Raw genomic sequence first — 18,789 nt, forward strand, 5'->3', positions numbered from 1 at the left:
CCTGATTGGATCCTGGCCGGGCCCCGCCCCCACCCAGAGTCACTCCCCGGGCCGGATCCGGCCCCGCCCCCGTGGGATCTCAGCCCTGATTGGACGGCACCGACCCCACGTGGTCCCTGATTGGCTCCTGCCTCGATCACGTCTCCCTCAGGGGGATCCGGGATCCTCCCCCCCCTCTGCTCCCCTCCAGATCACAGGTCCTGATTGGTCGAACACTGGATCCCAGCTGAACCCAAGGTTGTTCCTGACTGGCTCCAGGCCTGATCCCGCACCTCCTGATTGGCTACACAGCAGATCCTGCTCCCACAGAGACGCCCCCATTGGCCAAAGGCCAGGCCCCGCCCCCTTTTGATGCTGCCCCTCCTGATTGGCTCCAGACACCGGATCTCGCACAGATCGGTAGCTGCTGATTGGCTCGAAATCCGACCCCCAATAAAGTCTCTCCTGATTGGCTCAACAGCACACCCCTCCTCCTCACTCGCTCCTGATTGGCCTCACACCAGATCCCACCCCTGCCCAGCACTGCTCCTGATTGGCTCAGCCCTGGATCCCGGCTGAACCCACCGCTGTTCCTGATTGGCTCCACACCAGACCCCGCCCCGTAACAACACACCCCCTTCTCCTGATTGGCTCCACGCTGGATCCCTGCCCCCAATTGGCCGCAGCCTCGGCCCCGCCCCCCTGCTCAGCAGCTCCACTCCCCATTGGCCGCCGGCCGGATCCCGGCCCCGCCCCCTCCCCTCCCCCATAGTGCAAATGGTTCCCACGGGCGGAAAACGCGAACGGAACTGGAAGAACGAGAAAAGCGGCGCCGGGGGAGGGGGGAAGACACGGCCCCGCTCCCCAAAACAACCCCCCCAACCCCGCCCAACCTCGGGGAGGGCCCCTGGAGACCCCCCCCTCCTCAAAAAGTGCAAAGTAGGGGGGGCCAGGGGTCCCTCGCTGTGCTTGTCGGTAATAAAAATTTGGGGCGGGGGGAGAGGAGGAGGAGGAGGAGGTGGAGAGGGGGCTGGGAAACCCTTGGGTGGATGGGGGGGCTTTTTGGGGAGGGAGGGGGGTCCCCGCTGCCTCGTGAAGGGGGGAGGTAAGGGCGGGGAGGGGGGGCCCGTCCGTGTGTCCGTCCGTCCGTCCGTCCGTGCGTGCGTGCGTTCCCCCGCGGGCAGGCGCTCACAGTCAGCTGACCCGCTCGGGCACAGGCGTCCGCGTGTCCACCGGCTCCTCGCGGGCCGGGGGCCGCGGCACGGCCACGCTGGGGGGGGGCGGGGGCGGCGGCGGCGCCGACGAGGACGACGAGGACGATGAAGAAGAGGAGGAGGAGGAAGAGGAGGAGGTGGAGGAAGAGGAGGCAGAGTCTTTGTGCTCGGGCTCCCCTCGGTGTTTGTAGGGCGGCGACGGCGGCAGCAGCGGCGCTGGCGGGGGCTGAGTCTTAGGGGGCTCCTTGGCGCAGCCGTCGGGGGCCGCGGGACCCCCCCTCTGCTCCGAGCACCCGCTCAAGTCCTGGGGGGGCGGCGGCGGCGGCGGCGGGGGCGGCGGAGGGGGGGGGGGGCTGGCGCTGTCCTTGGGGCCGCTCTGGGGGGGCTCCGGCGGCGGCGGCGGAGGCGGGGGGGGCGCGGGAGGAGCCCCCCGACCTTTGGGGCTGCCCTCCTTGCTGCGCCGCCCGGGGCTGCGGGCGCTGCGGGGGCCGCGGGGGCCCGGAGGAGTCGGCGGCGGCCGCGGCGTCGTCGTTGTCGCGGCGGCGACCGCAGACACGGTCACCGGCTCCACCACCACCGTCTCCCTCGTCTTCCTCTTCTTGATGGGCAGCACGGTCTCCTGCACGGCCGGGGGAGTCGCCGCCTTCTTGTCGGGGCCGCCCGGCCCCCCCGGCCCCGCCGCCCCCGCTGGTTTGCGCCCGCGTTTCTTGGGCACGGCCGGACTGTCCGGCTCGGCCCGGCGCTTCCTGCCCGGCCGCCGCGGGGCCGGAGGGGCTGCGGGGCCGGGCTGGCCCGGAGCAAACGGCATCTTGACCAGCAGCTTCCCGGGGGGCTTCTCCAGCGCCCGTTTGGCCGCGGAGCCCCCCTCGGACACGGCGGCGGCCGCCTTGGGCCGGGCGCTGCCGCTGCCTCCGCCGCTGCCCTTGGGGCGGCCCCGGCCGCGGCCGGTGCCGGGGCCTTTGGGCGATTTGGGTTTCTTGGGCGGGCGCTGCTCGCGGCGCGAGGGGCTGCCCCGGCCCGTCACCGTGAAGTCGAAGTCGTTGGGGTCCAGAGAGGTGTCCCCCACCTTCTCGAAGTAGGCGATCAGCTCCACCTTGGAGCGGAAGGCTTTTCCCTGCGGGCTGCAGACAGAGAGGGGAACGGTCAGCGCTGAGCGGTCAGCAGCGAGCGGTCAGTGGCAGTGACCACACCTCCCCACACCCCCCAACTCCCGCCGAGCCTCACTTGATCAGGTAGACGTCGTACTTGCCGGCCGAGCGGCCGGACTTGCGCTGCTTCAGCTTGCGTGTCCAGCCCTCGGGCAGCGTGGGGTCGTCGTACATGGGCCCGCGGTCGCGGATGATGGAGCGGCGCTGCTTCGGCGACGCCGACGCCTCCGGGGCCGCCGGGGCCGCCCCGGCCCCCTCCGAGCTCTCGGCCTTGCCGGCCTCGGCGGGTTCTGCCGCGGGCTGCGCCGGCTCCGGCTCCTTGCGCTCCTTCTTGGGCTTCTTGGCCTTGGGCGGCCGCTGCAGGTTCTCCTCGGACTTCTCCTCCCTGTGGGGACACACAGCGGTCAGTGGGGGGTGGGGGAGAGGGTCAGTGTTGGATGCACGGACGCAGGGACACGGGGATGCGGCCCCAAGGGTCGCTGGACACAGAATGGGTCAGTGCCGGACACACGGACAGGGCCCCGTGGAGGACTGGACACAGCAGTGGTCAGTGCTGGACACACGGACAGGGCCCCGTGGAGGACTGGACACAGCGCTGGTCAGTGCTGGACACACGGACAGGGCCCTGTGGATGACTGGACACAGTGCTGGTCAGTGCTGGACACACGGACAGGGCCCTGTGGATGACTGGACACAGCATTGGTCAGTGCTGGACACACGGACAGGAGGCCTGGACACAGCATTGGTCAGTGCTGGACACACGGACAAGAGTCCTGGACACAGCATTGGTCAGTGCTGGACACACGGACAAGAGTCCTGGACACAGCATTGGTCAGTGCTGGACACACGGACAAGAGTCCTGGACACAGCATTGGTCAGTGCTGGACACACGGACAAGAGTCCTGGACACAGCATTGGTCAGTGCTGGACACACGGACAGGAGGCCCAGACAGTATTGGTCAGTGCTGGACATATGGACACAGGGACAGGGCGCTGCAGGTCCCCGGTCAGTGCTGGACACACGGACACTGATGGACAGGGCCCTGCGACTTTCTGGACATGGTACTGGTCAGTACTGGACATGTGGACACAATAGACACACGGACAGACTGGCGGGACACACGGACCAGGCCCTGCAACTGTCCGGACACAGCACTGGTCAGTGCTGGACACACGGACATGATGGACACGTGGACACATGGACACACAGACACAGCCCTGGGGGTGGCTGGACACAGCACCGGTCAGTGCTGGATGCACGGACACAATGGACACACAGACACAGCCTCACGGATCCCCAGGCATAGAATGGGCTGGCACTGGACACACGGACACCAAGGGACGCACGGACACAGCCCCGTGGCTCCCTGGACACAGCACTGGTCAGCGCTGCACACACGGACACCGATGGACAGGGCACTGGTCAGCGCTGGACACACAGACAGACAAGGCCCTGCAACTCTCTGGACACAGCAGCGGTCAGTCCCAGACAAACGGACACCACCGGACAGACAGACACAGCCCCAGACACCGGCACGGTGGGCAAAGCACGGGTGGGCCTGGCCGGAGCCAGGACTGACCACTGGACAGGACAAGGAGGAAGAGGAGGAGGAGGAGGAGGGAGGGGCAGCCCGGACCGGCGGGAATTACGGCCGTGGCCGGAGTAACATCCCAGTGTTGGTCACTTCACGGCGTGGGGGGGACAGAGGGGACAGAGGGGTCAGAGTGGACGCGGCCACAGCCATGGCCGGACACCCCAAAGCCCCGTCCTGGCTCGGCCACTCGAGTGTCCGGCAGCCCCGTGTCCACCCCGCGGAGTGACCGACACTAAAACCAGCCCTGGTGGTCCCCGGGGGTCGTGGTCAGCACGTGGTGACACCGGGGCTGTCACCGCACCCCCGTGTCAGTGTCACCGGGGATGGGACCCCCGGGCTGGGGGGATTTGGGGCTCCCAGGAAGCCTCGTGGGACCCCCACCCTCGGTGTCACCGCTGTCACCGGCCCGGGGGTCCCGTCCTGGCGAGCAAACACAGACAGGTGAGGCTGGGGGAGGGGTGGGACCCCCGCTATGGGGTCAATCACGGGGTGAGGAGGGGGATTCAGCCCCCCAGGACCCCCCCCGGGGGTGTCACCCGGCTCTGGGGGTCCCCACGGTACCACCAGCCTGTCCCTATTCCCGTGGTTTATTCCTGGTGACCCCTCCCCACTGAGTGGGGGGAAGCACAACCAGGACCCTCCCCCAGCCCCATTTGAAAGTCGGCAAAAACGGCATCAAAAAATTCGGGAATATCGGGATGAGGGGAGGGATTTTGGGGACAGCAGGTGACCCCCAGGGACCTCCCCTCGGTGGCCTCAGTGCCCTGGGGGGGTCTGGGGTGGCCCTGGGGGTCTCTTGGTGGCCCTGGGGGGTCTCAGGGGGTCTGGGGTGGCCTCGGGGTTAAGGGTCCAAGGTGACCCTGGGGGTCTCTTGGTTGCACTAGGGGAGTCTCAGGGGGTCTGCGGGTCTCTTGGTGGCCCTGGGGTGGCCCTGGTGACCTCAGGCTTGAAGATCCCAAGTGGCCCTGGGGGGTCTCAGGGGGTCTCGGGGTGGGCACAGCAAAGGGTGGGCGTGAGAAGCCGAATTTTGGGGCGCTCCGGGGAAATCTGGGCGATTCTAGCGGAATTTGGGAAATTTCAGAGTAATTTGGGGGTGATTTGTGGGATTTTGGGAAGTGAGGGCGGTTTTAGGATGATTCCAGGCAGGATTTGGAGGACCCAAAGGTTTTTGGGGGAATTTGAGGCGTTTTTGGGAGCAGCATGAGGGGAACGTTTAAGGTAATTTTGGATATTTTGGGGCTCAGCACGGCTGCTGCATTTTGGGGGAATTCAGGGTATTTTGGGGTAACTCGGGGAGTTTGGGGACGCTGCACGAGTGCAGAAATTCAGGGAAATTTTGGGGATTTCAGGGTAAATTTTACGGGTTTGGGGGACGCCGCGTGAGCTGCGGTTTGAGGCAATTTTGGATATTTGGGGGCACCACGTGAGCGCAGCAATTCGGGGAAATTTGGGGGATTTTGGGGTAAATCAAGAGTTTGGGGCACGCAGCACGAGCAGCATTTTGGGGCAATTTCAGGGTGGCGCACGAGCACAAAATTTTGGGGATATTCAGGGGATTTTTGGGTAAATCAGGGAAATTCGGGACGGGGCGTGAGCAGCAGTTTTGGGGCAATTTTGGGTATTTCGGGGCGCAGCATTTTGGGATATTTCACGCAATAATTCGGGGTATTTTTGGGGTGTAGCATTTTGGGGAAATTCGGGGTATTTTTGGGGTGTAGCATTTTGGGGAAATTCGGGGTATTTTTGGGGTAACCCGAGGGGGGTATTTTGGGGCACCACGTGAGCGCGGCACTTTTGGGGCAAATTTGGGAGTTTTGGGGGCGCAGCATGAGCGAAACATTTTGGGGCGACTCAGGGTGTTTTGGGGTGACTTCGAGGGGATTTTGGGGTGACTTCGGGATGGTTTTAGGGTGACTTCGGGGTGGTTTTTGGGTGACTTCGGGGTGTTTTTGGGGCGACTCGGGATAACTCGGGGAGTTCTGGGGTGACTCGGGGGGGTTTGGGGTAACTCTGGAAATCCGGGGTGACTCGGGGGGTTTTCGGGGCGCCTCGGGGGAGGGTTTTGGGGTGACTCGGGAGGGGTTTGGGGCGGTTTTTGGGGTGAATCCCGCGTTCTGAACGCGCGGGACGGGCCGGGGGGTGTGTCCCCTCCTGTGGGGCGGGGGTCTCCTCATCCCGGCTCCCTCCAACCTTCAGGGGGGTCCCCCCATCTCCCAACCCAGCGGGGCCACAGAGAACGGGAACACGGGCTGTGAGGGGGGTCCCCAAATTTCGGGGCGGGGTGTGTGTGTGTGTGAGGGAGGAGGGGGGGCCGCATTTGAGGGGCTGTGCCGGGGGGAGAAAAGGGAACGGGGGGTCCCCGCAGCCCCGGGAAAGCTCGGGGGGGGCCCCGCGGAAGGTTCGGGGGGTCCCACCGAGGGGTCCCCGGGCCGGGGGAGCCGCTCCCGCCCGCCGGGGGGGCCGCGGCCGCTGGTGACGCACTCGCGGCGCTCGCAGCCCCCCCCAGCCCTCACACACCCCCCCGCCCGCCATTCCCGGTTCCCGCCCGGCCCGTGAGGGGAAGGAAAGGAGGGGGGGGGGAGAGGGGGGGGGGGCGTGAGGGAGAGGAGAAGAAGGAGGGGGGGGGGGGTCTCGAGCGCGCGCGCGCGCGCGCGGGGCGACGCCCCCCCCCCCCCCGCCACAGCGTCCCCGCAGCCTTTCCCCAACACCCGCCGCGGCCCCCCCCGGGCCCGCCGCCCCCTCCTCACTCACAGCCGCCCCTCGTCGCCGCTCGGCGCCGCCGCCGCCATTTTCTTCGCAGCGAAGAACCCGCGGGGGGGGGGGGGGGGAGAGCTGAGGGGGGGGGCCGAGGGGGGGGGGCGGGAGGGGGGGGGCGGCCCGGACCGAGCGGCGACGGGAACCCGGAGCGGCGCTGGCCCCGCCCCTCCGCCCGGCGCTCGTTGGTCGAGCGTCGCGTCGCTCAAGACGTCGGAACGCGGCGATTGGGCGGCGGGGCCGCCCTCCGGGGGCGGGGCCGGGGCGCTCGCGCCGGGCCGTTGGAATTGGCGGGAAGCGCTGTCAGTTACCGGGGGCGGGGCCGGCGGAGCGCGCGCGGCCGTTTATTGGGCCCCGCGCCGGGACGCCGGGCGCTGATTGGCTGTTGCGGATGTCGGTCAAGCGCCGGTGGACGGGGCGTGGCCTGGGCCCCCCCGCGCTGCGAAAGGTTTGAAATCCAACGGCCGTAACGGTCCGCGAGGCCACGCCCCGGCCACGCCCTGACCACGCCCCGCCCGCCCCGGGTCCCGCTGCCCCAATACCGGGAAAGCGGAGACCAGTATGGGACTGGGACAGCGGGGACCAGTATGGGACAGCGGGGACCAGTATAGGGACAGCGGGGACCAGTATGGGATAGTGGAGACCAGTATGGGGACAACAGGGACCAGTATAGGGATACTGGGGACCAGTATGGGACAGCGGGGACCAGTATGGGACAGCAGGGACCAGTATAGGGACAGCGGGGACCAGTATAGGGACAGTGGGGACCAGTATGGGGACAACAGGGACCAGTATAGGGACAGCGGGGACCAGTATAGGGACAGTGGGGACCAGTATGGGACAGCAGGGACCAGTATGGGGACAACAGGGACCAGTATAGGGACAGTGGGGACCAGTATGGGACAGTGGAGACCAGTATGGGGACACTGGGGACCAGTAAAGGACCAGTATGGGGATGATGGCCCCCAGTGCCCCCCAGTCCGGCCAGTGACCCCCAGTTTGCTCAGGGTGTCCCCCAGTCCGCCCAGCACGTCCCTGTGGGGGGGGCTGTTCCGGAGGGGGGGAGGGGCGGGGTGCCCCCCCCGGCCCGGGTGGGGGATGAGCGGGGATGGAGCTTTAATCCCCCCTCCCCCTCCCCCTCCGGCCCCTTCCGACCCCCCCGGGACAGCCCCAAACCCCCCCGACCCCTCCCCAATATGGGACAACCCCAAAGCCCCCCCAGGACCCCCCCCAAGGCGCACCCCCAAATCCCCCCCCCGTATGTCCCCCCCACCCCTTTTTCCACTCCTTTTCGGGGGGTCCCGCCCCTCCCGAGCCCCCCCCCGAGCCCCCCCCAAGGGATCGGGGCCATCTCCGGGGGGATTGTCCCTAATCCCGGCCATCCGTGACCCCCCCCCCATTTCGGGGGGATTAGGGGGACACCTGGGGGGGTCCCCAGGGGGACCCTGGGACATGTAGTCCCCCCCAGGAGGGGACAAGGACCCCCCAAATGTCACCCGGGACCCTCAAATGTCACCCTGCACCCCCCGGGGGTGGAGCCAGGACCCTCCAAAATCCCCCTGGACCCCCTCCCTAAATGTCACCCACCCCCCTGAATGTCCCCAGAGCTCTGTGGTGACACTGGGGGGGGACAGAGGAGTTTTAGGGGGGCTCGGGAGGGCTTTGGGGGTACATGGGGAGGGTCTGGGGTGTTTTGGGGCATGGGAGGGGCTCAGGAGAAGTTTTGGGATGTGGCCAAAGGTTTGGGGTTCAAATTTGGGGTCCCGAGAAGCTTTTTTGGGGTTTGGTTTATGGGCACAGGACGGTCCCAGTAAAATGTTGGCGTGCAGGGTGGTCCCGGAGAGGTTTGGGGGTCCAATCTGGGGTCCCAGGGAGGTTTGGGGGTCCAATTCAGGATCCCAAGGAGCTTTTGGGGTCCAATTTGGTAGCTCGGGGTGGTACCAGGGACCTTTTGGGGTCTAACGTGGAGTCCCAGGGAGTTTTCAGGGTCCCAATATGGGGTCCCATGCAGTTTTTAGGGTCCCAATATGGGGTCCCACAAAGCTTTTAGGGTCTCACAGAACTCTTGGGCTCCAATTTGAGGTCCCACGCAGCATTTGGGTCCCAATTTGGGATCCCATCAACATCTCAGGCTCCAATTCAGGACCACAACCCCCCTCAAAGCCCCCAACCCCTCCCATCTCCCGGGGGTATTTCAGGACCACCACCCCCCACCCCCTCCCCACTGCACCAACACCCAATTAAGCCCTTTCAGGGTGGGGGGGGGTGCCCTGATACCCCCTGATCCCCCACCCCAACCCCGCTAATCAGGGCTCGGGGGCGATTAAGACCCCCCGAAAGCCGCTTGCCCGGCGCCTAAGCCCGGCTTGGCCAGCGCCGGCGGCCGGATGAGCCGGGCTCAGCCGCGCTTTTCCTCCTGAGCCCCGATTATTGGGCTGGGCTGGGGGGTCCCATCCGCCCCCCGCCCTATAAAAGTCTCTCCCCGTCGTCGCCCCCCACCCAAACCCGTTTGTCGTGCCCCCCACCATCATCACCATCACCACCACCACCACCACCATGCAGAAATCGCGGGACACGCGCGACGAGCTCCCCGAGGATTTCTACATCCCCATGAACCTGGACACGCCCAACCTGACGGCGCTGAGCCCTTTCCTGGTGCCCCAAACCCACCTGGGCAGCCCCGGGATCTTCAAGGCCATGGCGGCCTTCATGTTCCTGCTGATCGTGCTGGGCGTGCCCATCAACGCGCTGACCGTGGTGTGCACGGCCAAGTACAAGAAGCTGCGCTCGCACCTCAACTACATCCTGGTCAACCTGGCGGTGGCCAACCTGCTGGTGGTCTGCGTGGGCTCCACCACGGCCTTCTACAGCTTCTCGCAGATGTATTTCGCCCTGGGGCCGCTGGCCTGCAAGATCGAGGGGTTCGCCGCCACGCTGGGCGGTGAGGGACGGGGATGGGGATGGAAGGAATGGGGTTTGGGGGTGTGGGATGTGGGGTAGAGGGTTATTGTGGTCTGGAGGTGTTGGGTTTGGGGGTGTTGAGAGTGTGGGATGTGGGGTAGAGGGTTATTGTGGTCTGGGGGTGTTGGGTTTGGGGGTGTTGGGTTTGGGGGCATTTGGGGTGTGGGATTTGGAGTAGAGGGTCATTGTGGTCTGGGGACGTTGGGTTTGGGGGTGTTGGGTTTGGGGGTGTTGGGGGTGTGGGATGTGGGGTAGAGGGTTATTGTGGTCTGGGGGCGTTGGGTTTGGGGATGTTGGATTTGGGGACATTGGATTTGGGGGTGTGGGATGTGGGGTACAGGGTCACCGTGGTCTGCAGATGGTGGTTTTGGGAGTTTTGGGTCTGGGGTCGTTTAGGGTGTGGGATGTGGGGTACAGGGTCACCATGGTCTGGGGGACATTGGGGGTATGGGATACAGGGTAGAGAGTCACCGTGGTCTGGGGACGTTGGGTTTGGGGACATTGGGTTTGGGGGTGTTTGGGGTGTGGGACATGGGATACCAGGTCACCATGGTCTGGGGGTGTTGGGTTTGGGGCATGGGGTACAAGGTCACCATGGTCTGGGGACATTGGACATGGGGACATTGGGGGTGTGGGATGTGGGGTACAGGGTCACTGTGGTCTGGGATTGTTGGGTCTGGGGGTGTTGAAGGTGTGGGGCACAAGGTCACCATGGTCTGGAGACATTGGGTCTGGGGACATTGGGGACGTGGGACATGGGGCACAGGGTCACCATAGTCTGTGGGTGTCGGGTCTGGGGACATTGGGGACGTGGGACATGGGGCAGAAGGTCTCCATGACCTGGGGACATTGGGCACGGGGACATTGGGGGTAGGAGGACACCACGGTCTGGGGACACTGGGTGCGGTGGCATTGGCCGTGGGGACATCAGACACGTGGGGTGTGGGGCAGAAGGTCACTGGGGCCTGGGGACATTGGGGGACAGCTGGCTGGGTGTGGGGACATTGCATGCATGGCACTTGACAAGGGTGGGACACCAGGCAGAGGGACAGGGGGACACAAGGACAGGGGACATGGGGACACTGGGGACAGCAAGGACATGTGGGTGCCATGGCATTGGCACAGGGCAGTGTCCCTTTGGTCCCTGGCCATGGTGGGGATGGCACAGGAGATGGTGACAGTGGTGTCACCTGTGTCCCCTGTCCCCAGGCATGGTGTCCCTGTGTTCCCTGGCCATGGTGGCCATAGTGACAGGGGTGTCACCCGTGTCCCCTGTCCCCAGGCATGGTGTCCCTGTGTTCCCTGGCCATGGTGGCCACAGTGACAGGGGTGTCACCTGTGTCCCCTGTCCCCAGGCATGGTGTCCCTGTGGTCCCTGGCCATGGTGGCCACAGTGACAGGGGTGTCACCATGTCCCCTGTCCCCAGGCATGGTGTCCCTGTGGTCCCTGGCCATGGTGGCCATGGTGACAGGGGTGTCACCCGTGTCCCCTGTCCCCAGGCATGGTGTCCCTGTGGTCCCTGGCCGTGGTGGCCTTTGAGCGGTTCCTGGTCATCTGCAAGCCCCTGGGCAACTTCACGTTCCGGGGCAGCCACGCGGTGCTGGGCTGTGCCATCACCTGGATCTTCGGCCTCATCGCCTCCGTGCCCCCCCTCTTCGGCTGGAGCAGGTCTGGGGGGGTCCCGGGGGTCTGGGGGTCTCTGGGGGTTTGGGGTTCCAGTGGGATTTGGGGGTCTTTGGAGTTGGGGATGTGGGGAAGGTTGGAGGTGCCAGTTGGACTGAAGATACTGGAGGATTTTGGGGGTCCTGGAGGGGATCTGGGGGTCCCAGAGGGGATCTGGGGGTCCCTGGGGTGATCTGGGGGTCCCTGGGGTGATCTGAGGGTCCCAGAGGGGATCTGGGGGTCTCAGAGAGGATCTGGGGGTCCCAGAGGGGATCTGAGGGTCCCAGAGGGGATCTGGGGGTCCCTGGGGTGTCACAGGCTCCCCAAAGTTTGGGTTCCAATGGGAGTTGGGGGTCCCTGGAGTTGGGGTCTGGGGCAGATTGGGGGTCCCGGGGAGGTTTGGGGGTCCTGGATGGGGTCAGGGGGTCCCTGGGATGGTAGCGGGTCCCTGGGGGGGCTCGGGGGGAGTTGAGGGTTCCAAAGGAAGTTTGGGGGGTCTTGGGTGGGGTCGGGGGTCGCAGAGGTTGAGGATCCTGGGGAGATTTGGGGGTCCCGAGGGGGTTTTAAGGGTCTGGGGGCAGATCAGGGGTTATCCCGAGGTGGGTCCGGGGGTCCTGGGGCGGGTCCGGGGGTCCCGCAGCCCTGCGACCCCCCTCAGCCCCCACCCCCAGCCCATCCCTGGGGGGCTGCAGAGCCCCCGGCGTTGGGAATTCCCGGAATTGTCGGGAATTTGGGGATCCCGGCGGTCCCGGGGGCTTTGCTGACCCCGGGGGAGCCTCGGGGGTCCCGGGGGCGGCTCGGGGGTCTCGGGCTGGGCTCGCGGGTCCCATGGCAGTGCCCAACCCCTCGATCCCCCTCCCCAAATCCCTCCCCGAGGGGCTGAGGAGCTCCCGGCGTTGGGAATTCCCGGAATTGTCGGGGATTTGGGGCTCCGGGCGGTTTGGGGGTCCCGGGCTGGGTTCGGGGGTCCCACAGAGATGTGACCCCCCCAAACCCCTCGCCCCCTCCCCAGGTACATCCCCGAGGGGCTGCAGTGCTCGTGCGGCCCCGACTGGTACACGACGGACAACAAATGGAACAACGAGTCCTACGTGATTTTCCTCTTCTGCTTCTGCTTCGGGTTCCCCCTGAGCGTCATCGTCTTCTCCTACGGGCGGCTGCTGCTCACCCTGCGCGCGGTGAGGGGGTTTTGGGGGGTCCTGGGGGGGTTTTGGGGGGGTCCCGGGGGTCCTGGGGGGGTTCTGAGAGTGTCTCGAGGGTCTCTGGGGTCACACGGTTTATTTGGGGTACACGGTTTTTATTGGGGTCAGCGGTTTATTGGGGACACAGGGGAGGAGGGGGGTGGGTGGTCCTTGGGGGGACCCCAAAGCAGTGGGGGGCCTCCCTGGGGGGGTCAGGGACCCCTTCCCCATGTCCGAGACCCCCGTGGGTCACTGGTATGGTGGAGTCCTCCAGTGTGACCCCATGAGTGACCCCCAATGTGTGACACCCCCGTGTCTGACCCCATTTCCCCCGTGCCTGACTCTATGCTGTCCCCACATCTGACCCCACATCCTCTCCCCACATCCCCTATATCTGACCCCATATATGTCCCCATATCCCCCTGTCCTCACCCCAGTGTCTGACCCCACACTGTCCCCTATATCTGACCCTGTATCTGACCCCATATTCCCCCCCCACACCCGCCATGCCTGATCCCGTGCTGTCCCCTATATCCTCCCTCCATATGCCCCTATATCTGTCCCCATATCCCTCACCATTGTCCCCCCATGTCTGACCCCTCTATGTCCCCATATCTGACCCCACAACCCCGGTGCCTGACCCCTCTGCATCCCCACTGTCCCCATATCTGTCCCCCTATCTGACCCCATATCTGTCCCCACATCCATCCCCACCCGTGCCTGACCCCCCGTGTCCCCTCTGTCCCCACATCCATCCCCACCCGTGCCTGACCCCCCGTGTCCCCTCTGTCCCCAAATCCCCCAGTGCCTGACCCCTCTGTGCCCCCATATCTGTCCCCATATCCGTCCCCATATCTGTCCCCATACCCCCATCCCCCTGGGTGCCTGACCCCTCTGTGTCCCATATCTGTCCCCATATCTGACCCCATATCTGTCCCCACATCCGTCCCCACCCGTGCCTGACCCCCCGTGTCCCCTCTGTCCCCAAATCCCCCAGTGCCTGACCCCTCTGTGCCCCCATATCTGTCCCCATATCTGACCCCACATCCATCCCCACCTGTTCCTGACCCCTCTGTGTCCCCACTGTCCCCATATCTGACCCCGCACCCCCGGGTACCTGACCCCTCTGTGTCCCCATATCTGACCCCATATCCGTCCCCATATCTGTCCCCATACCCCCATCCCCCTGGGTGCCTGACCCCTCTGTGTCCCATATCTGTCCCCACACCCCTGGGTGCCTGACCCCTCTGTGTCCCCATATCTGTCCCCACACCCCTGGGTGCCTGACCCCTCTGTGTCCCCATATCTGACCCCATATCTGACCCCATATCTGTCCCCATATCCCCCATCCCCCTGGGTGCCTGACCCCTCTGTGTCCCCTCTGTCCCCATATCTGTCCCCACCTGTGCCTGACCCCCGCGTCCCCATATCTGTCCCCATATCTGACCCCATATCTGTCCCCAGCCACGCCTGACCCCTCTGTGTCCCATATCTGCCCCCACACCCCTGGGTGCCTGACCCCTCTGTGTCCCATATCTGCCCCCACACCCCTGGGTGCCTGACCCCTCTGTGTCCCATATCTGCCCCCACACCCCTGGGTGCCTGACCCCTCTGTGTCCCATATCTGCCCCCACACCCCTGGGTGCCTGACCCCTCTCTGTCCCCATATCTGACCCCTCTGTGTCCCATATCTGACCCCATATCCATCCCCATATCTGTCCCCATATCCCCCATCCCCCTGGGTGCCTGACCCCTCTGTGTCCCCTCTGTCCCCATATCTGTCCCCACCTGTGCCTGACCCCCCGCGTCCCCATATCTGTCCCCATATCTGACCCCATATCTGTCCCCAGCCACGCCTGACCCCTCTGTGTCCCATATCTGCCCCCACACCCCTGGGTGCCTGACCCCTCTGTGTCCCATATCTGCCCCCACACCCCTGGGTGCCTGACCCCTCTGTGTCCCATATCTGTCCCCACACCCCTGGGTGCCTGACCCCTCTGTGTCCCATATCTGCCCCCACACCCCTGGGTGCCTGACCCCTCTGTGTCCCATATCTGTCCCCACACCCCTGGGTGCCTGACCTCTCTGTGTCCCATATCTGACCCCTCTGTGTCCCATATCTGACCCCTCTGTGTCCCATATCTGCCCCCACACCCCTGGGTGCCTGACCCCTCTGTGTCCCCATATCTGTCCCCGCACCCCTGGGTGCCTGACCCCTCTCTGTCCCCATATCTGACCCCTCTGTGTCCCATATCTGACCCCATATCCATCCCCATATCTGTCCCCATATCCCGCATCCCCCTGGGTGCCTGACCCCTCTGTGTCCCCTCTGTCCCCATATCTGTCCCCACCTGTGCCTGACCCCCCGCGTCCCCATATCTGTCCCCATATCTGTCCCCAGCCACGCCTGACCCCTCTGTGTCCTATATCTGTCCCCACACCCCTGGGTGCCTGACCCCTCTGTGTCCCATATCTGACCCCTCTGTGTCCCATATCTGACCCCTCGGTGTCCCCGTGTCCCCGCAGGTGGCCAAGCAGCAGGAGCAGTCGGCCACCACGCAGAAGGCGGAGCGCGAGGTGACCAAGATGGTGGTGGTGATGGTGCTGGGCTTCCTGGTGTGCTGGCTGCCCTACTGCGCCTTCGCCCTCTGGGTGGTGACACACCGGGGACACCCCTTTGACGTGGGGCTGGCCTCCATCCCCTCCGTCTTCTCCAAGGCCTCCACCGTCTACAACCCCGTCATCTACGTCTTCATGAACAAGCAGGTGGGGACGTGGGGACAGTGTGGGGACAATGGGACAGTGGGGGGACATGGGACAGTGGGGACAATGGGACAGTGGGGACAATGGGGGACATGGGGGTGATAGGGCCAATGGGACAATGGGGACAGTGGGGGTGATGGGGACAATGGGGGTGATGGGGGTGATGGGGCCAATGGGACAGTGGGGACAATGGGGTGATTGAGGTGGTGGGGTCAATGGGGACAATGGGACAGGGGGGACAATGGGACAATGGGAACATGAGGGTGATGGGGCCAATGGGGACAATGGGGACAGTGGGGCAGTGGGGCAGTGGGGGGTCATGGGGGCAATGGGGACAGTAGGACAATGGGGACAATGGGGACAATGGGGTGATTGGGGTGGTGGGGGCAATGGAGGACATGGGGGTGATGGGGGCAATGGGGGACATGGGGTGATTGGGGTGATGGGGCCAATGGGACAGTGGGGACAATGGGGTGATTGAGGTGGTGGGATCAATGGGGACAATGGGACAGTGGGGACAATGGGACAATGGGAACATGGGGGTGATGGGGACAATGGGACAGTGGGGACAGTGGGGACAATGGGGGTGATGGGGGCAATGGGGGACATGGGGTGATTGGGGTGGTGGTGTCAATGGGGGTGGTAGGGGGGTGGAGATGATGGGGACAATGGGGGTGGCAGGGACAATGGGGACAATGGGACAGTGGGGGTGATGGGGCAGTGGGGACAATGGGGACAGTGGGGCAGTGGGGGGTCATGGGGACAGTAGGACAATGGGGACAATGGGGTGATTGGGGTGGTGGGGGCAATGGGGGACATGGGGGTGATGGGGGCAGTGGGGACAGTGGGGACAATGGGGATGACAGGGACAATGGGGGCAGTGGGGACAATGGGGTGATTGGGGTGAATCTGGGATCCACCTGTGGGTCTGGGGTCTCTTTATGGGTCTGGGGCAGTTCCTATGGGTCCCTCTATGGGTCTGGGGTCTGTCTGTAGGTCCGGGGTCTGGGCTGACGCCCCCCGCCCGCAGTTCTGCTCCTGCAATGCTGGAGCCCCTTTGGGTCCGGGGTCTCTCTATGGGTCTGGGGTCCCTCTATGGGTCTGGGGATGTTCCTGTGGGTCCCTCTGTGGGTCTGGGGTCCCTCGGTGGGCCCGGGCTGACGCCCCCCGCCCGCAGTTCCGCTCCTGCATGCTCAAGCTGGTGTTCTGCGGCCGGAGCCCCTTCGGGGACGACGATGACGTGTCGGGCTCGTCCCAGGCCACGCAGGTGTCCTCGGTGTCCTCCAGCCAGGTGTCCCCGGCGTAGGGGCTGCCCCACGGCGGCCTCTGCCCCACGGCTCTGCCCCACAGCGGGCCCGACCCAGCTGGGGCTGCCCAACACCGGGCTTGGCCCCATATCAGGCTCTGCCCCACAGCGGGCTGGGCCCTATATGGGGCTCAACCTCATGGTTCTGCCCTATATGGGGCTCTGCCCCACAGCGGGCTCTGCCCCACGGCAGGGCTGCCCCATAGGGGGTCCGACCCAGCTGGGGCTGCCCCACACCGGGCTGGGCCCTATATGGGGCTCAACCTCATTGTTCTACCCTATATGGGGCTCAGCCCCACGGCAGGGCTGCCCCACGGCTCTGCCCCACATCGGGCTGGGCCCCACACCGCGCTGGGCCCCACACCGCGCTGGGCCCCACGGCAGCTCTGCCCCCTCCCCGTGCCCGCTGTGGGGCAGCCCCACGGCCCCATTGTACATAAACCCCCCCCCCCGCATTAAACACTGGAGACGCAGCCGCTGCCTCTGCTTTGGGGGCCGCCCCACAAGTGCCCCCAGACCCACGGGGACCACCCCGAATGCCCCACAAGTGCCCCACAAGTGCCCCAGACCCACGGGTCCACCCCAAATGCCCCACAAGTGCCCCACAAGTGCCCCACAGTGCCCCCAGCCCCACAAGTGTCCCCACAAGAGTCCCACTAGTGTCTTCTCAGCGCCCCCAGCCCCACAAGCACCCCACGAGTGCCCCCCAAGTGCCCCCCAAGTGCTCTCAGCCCCCCAAGTGTCCCCCCTGTGCCCCCCGGTGCCCCCCAGGTGTCCCGCAGTGGGGCGCGCGGCCGAGTTCTGCCAGTAGTGAGCTTTTTTTCCAGGAAAAAAGTTCAGAACTAGCGGAATTCCGGCCGCACGGCCCGGGGGGACACCCGGGGACACCCAGGGGACACCCCATAGGGGTATCCTATAGGGGACAGCCCATAGGGGATACCCCATAGGGGACACGCTATAGGGGACATCCTATAGGGGATACCCCATAGAGGACATCCCATAGGGGACAACCTATAGGGGACAGCCCATAGGGGACAGCCCATAGGAGACATCCCACATGGGACACGCTATAGGGAACAACCTATAGGGGACACCCCACAGTAGACACCCCATAGGGGACACGCTATAGGGGACACCCCATAGGGGACACCCCATAGGGGACACTCCATAGAGAACAACCTATACGAGACACCCCATAAGGGACACCCCATAGGGAACATCCTATAGGGGATACCCCATAGGGGATACCCACAGGGGACACCCCACGGGGACATCCTATAGGGGACATCCCATGGGACACCCCACATGGGACACGCTATAGGGGACACCCCATAGGGGACACCCCATGGAGGACTTCCTATAGGGGACAATCTATAGGAGACACCCACGGGCACAGCCCATAAGGGACATTCCACAGGGGACACCCCATGGAGGATATCCCATAGGGGACACCCCATAGGGGACATCCCATAGGGGACATCCCATAGGGGACACCCTATAGGGGACATCCCACAGGGGACACCCCACAGGGGACACCCACGGGACCCGTGGTGGCCCCAGAGCCTCCCCACAGCACCCAAAGGTGGCCCTTGGTGGCCCCACAGTGACCCACAACATCTCCACAGCACCCAAAGGTGGCCCCACAGTGACCCACAGCAGCCCCACAGCACCCAAAGGTGGCCCCACAGTGACCCACAGCAGCCCCACAGCACCCAAAGGTGGTCCCACAGTGACCCACAACAGCCCCACAGCACCCAAAGGTGGCCCCACAGTGACCCACAGCAGCCCCACAGCACCCAAAGGTGGCCCCACAGTGACCCACAGCATCTCCACAGCACCCAAAGGTGGCCCTTGGTGGCCCCCAGAGCCCCCCCCAGCCCCCCCAGCACTTACCGGCGCCCCCCGGGATGGGGAGGAGAGAGTTGGGGGATGGGGGGCACCGCCCGCCCCCTTTGTCCCCCAATTTGGGGGGGTCCGACCCCAATTTGGAGGGGGTTCCTCCTCCCCAGGAACCCACGGGACCCTCCCCCCCCAAAAAAAAACCCTGAAACTGCCCCAGAGACCCCCCGGAGCCCCTAAAGGCTCCCCAGGACCCCCGGAACGGCCCCAAAACTCCTCAGAAACGTCCCCAAAGCCCCCCAAACCCCACAGAGACCCCCCAGAACCCCCAAACCTTCCCTAGAGCCCCCCAAACCTCTCCGAAAACCCCCCAGAACCCCCCCAGA

At 65.3% G+C, this 18,789-nt stretch overlaps 2 protein-coding genes across 2 annotated transcripts; one reads left to right on the forward strand and one right to left on the reverse strand.

Moving 5' to 3' along the window:
- Positions 1-1,173: 1,173 nt before the first annotated feature.
- On the reverse strand, positions 1,174-6,737 carry MECP2 (methyl-CpG binding protein 2; the record flags this gene model as incomplete). Its single annotated transcript, XM_083881312.1, has 4 exons — positions 6,688-6,737; positions 2,418-2,726; positions 1,552-2,314; positions 1,174-1,323 (listed from the first exon to the last, which is right to left on the reverse strand). Exons 1-4 carry the CDS (start codon positions 6,723-6,725, stop codon positions 1,174-1,176), a joined length of 1,260 nt encoding a protein of 419 aa, XP_083737438.1. The 5' UTR covers positions 6,726-6,737.
- A 2,509-nt stretch (positions 6,738-9,246) lies between these two features.
- On the forward strand, positions 9,247-16,564 carry LOC310921118 (blue-sensitive opsin; the record flags this gene model as incomplete). The annotated part of the gene is made up of 5 exons (XM_083881228.1): positions 9,247-9,631; positions 11,152-11,320; positions 12,327-12,492; positions 15,022-15,261; positions 16,436-16,564. The coding sequence occupies 5 exons, from the start codon at positions 9,247-9,249 to the stop codon at positions 16,562-16,564; spliced, it is 1,089 nt and encodes a 362-aa protein (XP_083737354.1).
- Between the last annotated feature and the right edge of the window lie 2,225 nt (positions 16,565-18,789).

This window comes from Zosterops lateralis (assembly GCF_965231275.1).
Source record: "Zosterops lateralis genome assembly, chromosome: 33".
In the NCBI taxonomy this organism is placed as follows: domain Eukaryota; kingdom Metazoa; phylum Chordata; class Aves; order Passeriformes; family Zosteropidae; genus Zosterops; species Zosterops lateralis.